Source organism: Musca domestica, unplaced genomic scaffold (assembly GCF_030504385.1).
Source record: "Musca domestica strain aabys unplaced genomic scaffold, Musca_domestica.polishedcontigs.V.1.1 123, whole genome shotgun sequence".
In the NCBI taxonomy this organism is placed as follows: Eukaryota; Metazoa; Arthropoda; class Insecta; order Diptera; family Muscidae; genus Musca; species Musca domestica.
In genome coordinates, this window is record NW_026712161.1 from 1,123,104 (window position 1) to 1,131,389 (window position 8,286).

Genomic DNA, 8,286 nt, shown 5'->3' on the forward strand with positions numbered 1-8,286 from the left:
TGAAAATATTTTTAAAATGTCTCGTTTTTGTTACAGGGAGTTAGTCCTTACAATGCTAGACAATATCAACAACAACAACGAGGACGAGGCTTAAATTCACCCAGTGGCACTGGACCTCAAGGTCCTTCGGGTCCGGGTATTATTGGCGGACCTCAGGGTCCAAATGCTGCAGCTGCTGCCGCTGGTCTCCAGCGCCAGAATTCATTTCAGACAAACGATAGTGGTTTTACACCGACACCAAATTCCCCATCACCCCAATCACCCTTTGCAGCTGGCAATGCATTCCAACAACAACAACAAAACCAGCAACAACAAATGCAACGTATGCAACGGCAAAGTAGCATACCGCAAGCAACTCAACATTTGCCAGGTAAGATGAGTGAGAGAATAATTTACAATGTGATCCTTTAAGTTTAGGATTTTGTGGGGGAGATGAGTTCCTCCATCAGTTGTTAGATAAATTCGAAAAACGAATACGATTGGATATGGGGTTTCAATTATGTGAAAATTCGAATCGAAATAAAAAACAACTGGAAAACCAGTCCAGAATTCATTGCCCTCAAAAGTGTTGCCATGTAGACACATTTGACCCATATTTGATTTGTGTTATTTTGGATACTTCATATGTTACTTTCTAAGTTCATAAATTTAGATCGAAGTTCATAAATCAGGTTGCGTGCCAGAAATGTATTACATATTTAGGGATTGTTTATGTACGACGATTGAAAATTCAAGTTTACAAAACAACAGCCATTCCTTGAGTGTTATTTTTTCAAATGCCTGATTTTTATTTATTTCGAAAAAGTACTCAGATCTTCATTCTTCTCAGACATATTATATTTAACCGTTTTACTTAATGGAACCAAAATTGTGATTGTGAAATCCATTAGGAAAACATTTCCTTATTACAAGATCTGTTAGAATTTCCTTATAGCATATTTTCCCCATTGCTTATTAATGCTTTAAAACACCTAATCCCCAAATATAAAAACAAAATCACTACAAACATAAAACAACCTAAATCAATTTAGGATCGCCGCGATCATTTGGCAATCACCACAACAACCATAGCCACAACAGCAACAGCAATAATAATAACCGTCACCAATCACAACAACAACACCACCACCATCATCAACAACAACAACAGCAGCAGCAATCGCAACAACACCACCTTAACCATCACCACCTGCATCATCAGCAACAACATACACACCAGCAGCCAAATCGTCATCAACATCATCATCATAACACACACCATACACATCCGAATTCCATTGCGAATAGTAACACTGGTCCGGATAATGCTATGGGATCAGCTGTTGTCGATCTATTAAATGGTTTAACGGCGGCCTCAGCCAATCATGCCAATATGAATGGTTTCCTAACGGCCAATGGTGGTAGTGGTGGCGGTGGTGATGTCGGTGGAGGAGGTGGAGTCGTAGTAGGAACCAATGGCATCAGTTTAATGTTTAATAACCATCATTCATCGTCTACTAACAATAACATCAACAACAATAGCCAAACAATATCACAACAACAACAGAACTCATCATCCAATGCTACCTTGTCATCAGCAGCGCCTTCAACCAATGATTTCTATGGTCGATCCAATCAGACGACCGGTAAGAGGAGTACAAACAGTGTGTAACCTTTTTGTAATTACCAACAAAAACAAATATCATCCATTACCACTACTATTGCTCTTACCCACCCCCATCCAAAAACCAAACAACAACACCCGTATATATAAATACATGTATATCCCTCCCAAAAAAAACTATTGGATAAAATATATATGGAAATCATAAATTTGACATGCCGACAAAGAGTTGTAGACGTTTTAGGATCTGTACTTGGTAGTGGACTCCTTTATGTGCAGGATTGTGTCTTAGATTCTAGGGATTTTTGAGAGAGAAAAAAAATTTAGGATTACTTTTACATTGTGAGCGAATATTTTATTTTAAAGCCAACCGAACTTGCACAGCTAAACCTTATTTTTATACCCCATGCATTGTATGGAGGGTATATTAAGTTCGTCATTCCGTTTGTAACGCCTCGATATATACATTTTAGACCCCACAGCATAAAATTCGATTTAGCGAATGTCCGCCCGTCTGTGAAAATCACTTTAGCTTTCGAATGAAATGAAGTAGGTCTGCAGGACTTTTGGTATGGAGAATGGGCCACGTAGGTCCACGTTTTGGTATAGCCCCCATATGATGGTACCTCCCTATTTTCGTTTTTTTTTAGTGATTTAAGCGACATTATTCACCTTAAATGTTTCAAACTTGGTATTTGAAGTTCGTAATGGATACTGCAGCCTATGACCCAAAATTGTCTGTGCAGGTCCACGAGTTCGTATAGCATCCATATAACGGCATCTCCCGATTTTCGGTATTTTGATGATTTTAGCGGTATTTATTCACCGGAATTGTTTCAAATTTGGTATTTAAAGTTCGTAATGGGTACTGCAGCCTATGACAGAAAATTGTCCGTGCAGGTTTACGCTTCGTACAGCCCCCATATAAGGGCACCTCTCGATATTCGGTATTTTCATGACTTTAGCGACATCATTCACCGGAAATGTTTCAAATTTGGTATTTGAAATTCGTAATGGATACTGTAGCCTATGACAGAAAATTGTCCGTGCAGGTCCACGCCTTCGTTAAGTCCCCTTATAACGGCATCTCCCCACATTCGGCATTTTTATGATTTTAGCGACATTATTTACAGGAGTTGTTTCAAATTTCGTATTTGAAGTTCGTAATGGATACTACAGCCTATGACAGAAAATTGTCCGTGCAGGTCCACGCCTTCGTATAGCACCCATATAACGGCACCTGCCGATATTCGGTATTTTCATGATTTTAGCGTCACTATTCACCGGAAATATTTCAAATTCGGTATTTGAAGTTCGTAATGGATACTGCAGTCTATGACAGAAAATTGTCCATGCAGGTCCACGTCTTCGTATAGCGCCCATATAACGATACCTTCCTATTTTTCACAGGAATTATTTCAAATTTGGTATTTAAAGTTCGTAATGGATACTGCAGCCTATGACAGAAAATTGTCCGTGCATCTCCACATCTTCGTATAGCCCCCATATAACGGTACCACCCGATATTCGGTATTTTGATGATTTTAGTGACATTATTCACCGGAATTGTTTCAAATTTGGTATTTGAAGTTCGTAATGGACACTACAGCCTATGAGAGAAAATTGTCTGTGCAGGTCCACATCTTGGTATAGCCTCCATATTTTTTATGGGAATATTTTGTTTTAAAGACCAATTATATTTTTGGATATAAGTGTATGTGGCCCAACTGATTTTTAGGCCCAACTAGTATTCTTTTAGTTAGGGTTTCCATTGTGAATTTCTTAAGACTGTTAAATTATTCATTTTTTACGTGGGCTTTTTGGAAAATACTATTTTTGTATCCCTCAATCAATTAATCAATTATCAATCAATCAATTAGAAGTAGATTCCTTAGAAATATTTAAATTTTTTGGGAATACATTAAAGGCCAAACAGAGCTTTTTGACCGTCTTAAAGAAGCTACACAAGTCTCTTAATAAAAGCCTAGTATTCTATTAGTAGCCGTTTTGGTATTTTGAGGGAATCTCTGTTCATTCTTTTAAGGAACGGCTACATAAAATTAAATTAATTGGATATTATACGCTGAAATATTATAATGACGAAAATTATTTAAAAAAAAAATAATTTAAATAGATTTATTAATTTGTTATCCCCACAAAGAATCCCTTATGTGTATTATATTCCATTCTATGTATAACACACACCTACATCAAATCACCTAAAAAGGCACCCAAGTATCTAATAATACATACGAACAATTAAAACAACCTCCAAAACTTGTAAATGCTGTATTCTTAAGAAACCAAACGAGAATTGAATCCTCAAATGTGATCCAATAATATTTCCAAAAATTAAAAAAAAAGATTTACCACCTCATCATCCTCCATACCACCAAACCACATCCAAATAATCAAAACAATATTTGCCGTTACTGTTGTGTGTTGGTCTTCTGCTCCCCCCTATGTGTAAATAATAAAAATAATAAACCCAAAGACGTAGGCAAATCCATATAAATACATAGCTTAATAGAAACTTAAACAGCCAAAAATGTTGTGTCTTTTGTTTGATTAAATCTATTTTTCTTGTTTCATTCTTTTTACAGCTGGTAATCCCGCCTCTTCAGATTATGTTAAGCAAGAATTGCGCGCTGTGGTCAGTGGTCGTGCAGCTGCTGCGGCAAATTCTGGTGGAGGTAATGGTGTGCCCGGCGGTGGTGGTAACAGTGGTAATCCGGGTGGCGGTATACCTGGTGGTTTACGTGTTGGCACACCTCAAAGTCCATTGGGCGCCCAGACACCGCAAGGCGGCGTTGGTGTTCCCGGATCGATGCAGCAGCACGGTACAAACCATACAAATCCTATGGCCATGACCCAACAACAACAGCAGCAGCAGCAACAGCCCCAGACACCAAGTAGTGGTAATGGTTCAACCAATAGTTCCGGTGTTGTAGGCAGCAGTAGTACAAGTGGTGGTGTTGCATCAATGTTACACTCATCACCGGATCCAACGATGAGCTTTAGTTTTGATACACGTAAGTTATATTGAAATTGTCACAAGAGCCCACAAATTTTTCTCCACAATGTTCGGGTTTTCAACCTGATACCACTCAAAATCCACAATAGTAGAGGTACTTCTAAAAGAAGCTCTACAATCATATTAAGGAATTCCCTTCTGATATTATCTAATCTAGTCTAGTCACCTATAAGATATCCATGAGGTATTTTAGAAGATGACTCAAAACCCTTGTTCTTGAAGAGCCCTATGTATCTTTGATACATATTCTGATATAAGATGATTGTCCGGTCTTCTATGAGCTGCCACATTTCTTCTGCAGATCTCTTTCTAAATATCTTCGAAACAGAGCACTACACATTTTTAAGTGGAACAAGGTTTTTGAGGGAATTTGTAATGACTTCTTTGTGAAGGATCCTAAATATCTTCCATACGAAGCCCTACTCATCTTCGAAAGTAGACCTTTTTGTTTTTTGTGCACATGTATACACTGACAATCCAGACAAGATGCTCTTCTAATAAAAGCCCTTGCTATATTTTTTCTATTTATATTTTTAAGAAAGACCTTTTTGTTTTTCTTTGAAACATCCTCTGTACAACCCCTGAAATGAGACGGTCTTCTATTAGAAACGTTTAGCCCTTCTAATAGAAGAACTTGATATTATTTTGTAGATCTCTTCTTGATAATCCTTAATATTTTCCATTTGAAGCACTACTCATCTGTTAATGGTAACATCTGTGGCAACATGGGAACAACTTCCATATAATCCCTTTATGTGGAACTCATCTGGACTTTCCATTTTACTTGGAGAAGATTATCTAATCTTCTTTGAAAAAAATATATTTTGGTCTTCTATGGGAGGCTTTTTCGTAATCCATTGGAATGGAAGACTACTTCTACTCTAATAGGTCTGGTCTTCTATTAAGTGCTTTCTGGTATTCTGTGGAAGTCATCCTTGCCTGTTATGAGAAGTTTTTCTCTTCTTTTATGATACTACCCTCTGGTATCCGATTACAAGACCTCTTTATGATATCCAGTTCTCTTATGGGAAGAACTTCTAGTCTTCTTTTACGAACTCATATGTTTTTTTTTTTTTTTAAGTGCTCCTGGTCTTCTATAAGAGGCTTTTTTCGATTCTCTATGTAGAGAACTACTGATCTTCAAAAGATGTTCTGATGAAAATCCCATAGTCTTTTATGAAAACACCTCTGGTCTTTTTTTTTTTAAAAACTCCTGGTTTCCTTTAGGAGACTGCTTGTCTCATAAATTAAGATTTTTGGTCGAAGATTTTTGATTTTCTGACACACTTCTTCTGGGCTTCTTTGAGAAGGCTTCCACATCTTCTATTAGAATACCTTATTTTCTTCTATGGGAAGACTTTCAGGTCTTCTAATAAACTTCCAGAATTTCTACAAGAATACATTATGGTCTTAGAAGACAGAGTGATCTCCGCAGTAAAGATATCCTGGTCTTCTGTGAGAAGACCGCCAGGTTCTTCTATTATAATTCCTTCTTGTCTTTCTTCAAAATATCTTCTGGTTTTCTATAAAAAGCCCTTAGTTAACTTCTTTATCGTTTTTAAATATGTCTTCTGCTCTTCAAATTCTGTATAAAAAGTCTTCTCTCCTCTTCTCCTAAATCTTCCGTAAAATACCATTAGATCTACCATGGGATCTCCTGGTTTTTTGTGAGAAGAGGTGTTTTTGGAATAAACTCCATGAGACTTCTTTAAAATAACTTCTGGCTTTTTTTGAAAAGTCCTCTTTGTCTTCTATAAGATGATCTCCTAATAGTTTTTAAAAATATGTTCTATAAGAATGCGTTGGGTCCTCCTGTTCTTCCCTAAAAGACCATCTGATGTTAATTTATCTTTGTTTAATGAGGAGACCTCCTGTTCTAATTCCTAGTTTTCAATGAGAAACCTCCTCGTCTTGAATGAAAAGACATGATGATCTTGGATTCATCGAGGGGTCCTTTTCTTTTACTCAAATAGACTTAGTTTCCCTGACCAGGTCTTAAGTAAAAAACCACCTGGTCTTCTGTAAGACGTCCAAATTGTGTATTGAGAAAACCTCCTGTTCTATGAGAAGAAATCCTTGTCATAAATGAGAATACCTCCTCGTCTAGAATGTGAAAAAAATCATGGTCTGGGATTCACCGAAGGGACCAATGGTCTTCTACTTAAATTTAAAAATACTTAGTTTTCCTGGCCAACTAAAATAATAAGAAATGTAGGAGACTTGGTCCTTCATAGGAAGACCTGACCTGATGTTTTCTATGAGAACCCCTAAATATTTTCAACGATCGTAAATGGTCTTCATTTCGAGAAACAGGGCGATGTCCTGCAGCTCCTCCATTTTAATAAATTCTGGGTTTCTTTAAAAAATCCAACGCGCAATTGCACCCATTCTGATCTCTTATGGGAGGTCCTTTTGTTTTTTTATTTAACTATTTTTATTAACATTTTCTCTAACTTTTTTCATTTACAGAAGACTTCTTCGGTAGCAGCACTACAAGGTGACCCTAAAATACGTTTTTAATTTAAAGTGTCAACACACGAGCATCTTCATACCAGCAAAATGAAAATAAAAAACCACAACAACAACAAATTGAAAACCTAAATGGCGAAATGAGAAACAATGTCATTTCCTCTATATATACAACAACAACAAAAACACAACCAATCAACTATCCATCCATCCATTCATGCTCCCAACTATAATATTTCCTGGTTGTTCAAAAGAAAAACGAGATATTTTTTTGTTCCAGAAACCCAACAAAACCAACCAACCAACACTGCAGCAGCATATTATGAAAACTGATGAAATTACAAATAAACACACATACACACGTTCTACGTAACATTTAGGTGCAATAGTCTGTTCTTTTTTTACTAAAAATATATATACATACATATATACATACATGCATAGTACATATACCTACCTAAGTATATAACAAAAAACAACTGCAAACATGAAAAATACACACACACATACATACACAGCGTAAGCATTTATTTAAATTTAATTAAGTGAAAAAAAAAATAAAAAACGAAATGAAATAAAAAGTAAAACACAAAAAATAACGATGAGGATGATGATGATGATAGTATGTTTTGAATTTAAGAACAACTTGAAATAAAAGTAAAAAAAAAGAAATATTAATTAAAATGCATTTTTATAAGAAACAAAATAAAAAAAATAATTGAAAATAATTTTTTTATGTTTAAAATAATGAAATACGAAAATTATAAAAAAAGAAGGAGAAACTAGAACCCTAAAAACCTAGCATAAGTGCAAAGCAAAAAATCCGGATATATAAGAAAAGTAATAGAAGAAGAAGAAGCCAAGCCGCCAGCCAGCCAGCCATGCCGTTGGATTCTTAAACGAAACCTGATGAAAATATAGGGAAAATGGCTGCATGTTATTTGTATGAAAAAGAAAATATTGAAAATAAAAACAAAATAATTAAAAATAAATTAACACACAAACAAAAAAACCTAAACTTATTAGCAAAGTTGAAAACATGTTTTTGTAATTTAATTATGTTTTTTTTTTAAATATTAATTAATTAATTATATATTTGTTTTCTTTTCCTCTGTGTATAGTAGCATTATTATTACGTTTTTGTTTTATTTTTATTAAGTTTTTTAAATGATGTGTGTCT

The 8,286-nt window shown here is 35.5% G+C and overlaps 1 protein-coding gene across 4 annotated transcripts in view; it reads left to right on the forward strand.

Annotated features, from left to right (window-relative positions):
• Positions 1–8,064, forward strand: part of LOC109611694 (serine-rich adhesin for platelets-like) — a 279,269-nt gene extending 271,205 nt beyond the window's left edge. For all 4 annotated transcript variants that reach the window (XM_059118364.1, XM_059118367.1, XM_059118365.1 and 1 more), the window contains 3 exons: positions 37–370; positions 4,207–4,635; positions 7,107–8,064. In XM_059118364.1, the coding sequence (XP_058974347.1) occupies positions 37–370; positions 4,207–4,635; positions 7,107–7,138 (795 nt within the window). In that variant the 3' untranslated portion in view covers positions 7,139–8,064. The remainder of the gene's footprint in view (positions 1–36; positions 371–4,206; positions 4,636–7,106) is intronic.
• Positions 8,065–8,286: the final 222 nt, after the last annotated feature.